Source organism: Rhea americana, unplaced genomic scaffold (genome assembly GCF_003343005.1).
Source record: "Rhea americana isolate MKP2758 unplaced genomic scaffold, rheAme1 scaffold_239, whole genome shotgun sequence".
Taxonomy (NCBI): domain Eukaryota; kingdom Metazoa; phylum Chordata; class Aves; order Rheiformes; family Rheidae; genus Rhea; species Rhea americana.
In genome coordinates, this window is record NW_028186356.1 from 1307014 (window position 1) to 1308116 (window position 1103).

At 65.8% G+C, this 1103-nt stretch overlaps 1 protein-coding gene across 1 annotated transcript in view; it reads right to left on the reverse strand.

Moving 5' to 3' along the window:
- SGIP1 (SH3GL interacting endocytic adaptor 1) overlaps positions 1-1097 on the reverse strand; it is an 8397-nt gene extending 7300 nt beyond the window's left edge. Inside the window, exons 1-3 of the mRNA XM_085306348.1 lie at positions 1030-1097; positions 818-950; positions 203-576 (exon numbers count right to left, since the gene is read on the reverse strand). Of these exons, the coding sequence (XP_085162474.1) occupies positions 203-576; positions 818-904 (461 nt within the window). The 5' untranslated portion in view covers positions 905-950; positions 1030-1097. The remainder of the gene's footprint in view (positions 1-202; positions 577-817; positions 951-1029) is intronic.
- Between the last annotated feature and the right edge of the window lie 6 nt (positions 1098-1103).

Below are 1103 nucleotides of genomic sequence, written 5' to 3' on the forward strand. Positions count from 1 at the left end.
GCCCACTTGCAGGAGCGAGCCGGCGTTGCAGCTCCTGCAACACCTTGTTTGCAGGAGCGAGCTGGCGCTGCAGCACCAGCACCACCTTGCTTGCAAGAGCGAGCCGGCATAGCAGCTCTGGCAACACCTTGTTCGCAAGAGCAAGCCGGCATGGCAGCACTGGCACCGCCTCGTTTGCAAGAGTGAGCTGGCATTGCAGCACCAGCACCGACCCGCTTGCAGGAGCGAGCCGGCGTCRCAGCTCCGGCAACACCTTGCTTGCAGGAGCGAGCCGGCGTCGCAGCTCTGGCACTGGCCCAGCGGCAGGAGCGAGCCGGCGGCGCTGCAGCCTCGAGCGAGCCGCAGGCCCCAAGGCCGGGTTAGCGCTTCATACCAAACAGCGGGCGGGAGCACGGCTTGGAGCTTGGTGACCCCTCCGTCGACGGGGACGAGGAACTGCACGTTGTTGAGAGCTACGGGCGTAGTCATTGCCTCTGTATTGTATTTGTAGTCAATGCGGAGGTCAGTGCTTGCAGGTTCACAGCGCCAGCTCACTGCAAGGTTTAATGGAGTAGACTGAATACCCTGGGCAGACACCTTCCAAAACGACAGAAAACACATTCAGTGTCCGTAGGGCTGCAGGGAGAAATCCCGTTTTACAGATGCAACGACTGCAGCTGCTTTTCGAGGCGGCGCTACCTTGCACTCTCTCAAAAGCCGGCGCCGGGCCCCGCGTCTCAGGCAAGCTGGGACGCGGCGGGGGCACCAGCGCGGCACAGCGCCCGCCCCGCACCGGCACGGCAGCGCGCGCGGGGCCGCGGCCCGCCCGGGGCCCTACCTGGTACTTGAGCATATCCACATTGTAATACGTCGCCTGGGGTTTCTGCTCCGATACCTTCTTTAGGTGGGCCATCAGGTTGGGCATGTTGACCCAGAACTCCCTCGTGCTGGCGTCCGGCTGCGCGGCGTCGCTGCGCGGGAGAGGAGCGGTCGGGGGGCGGCCGGGGGGCCGGGGGCGGCCGGGGGGCACCCGGGGTGGGGGGCACTCACCAGCAGAGGAGCTGGGGGTTGGGCAGGACGTGCTCCAGGCGGTCGTAGTTGAGCACGCGGAAGGTGAGGACGGC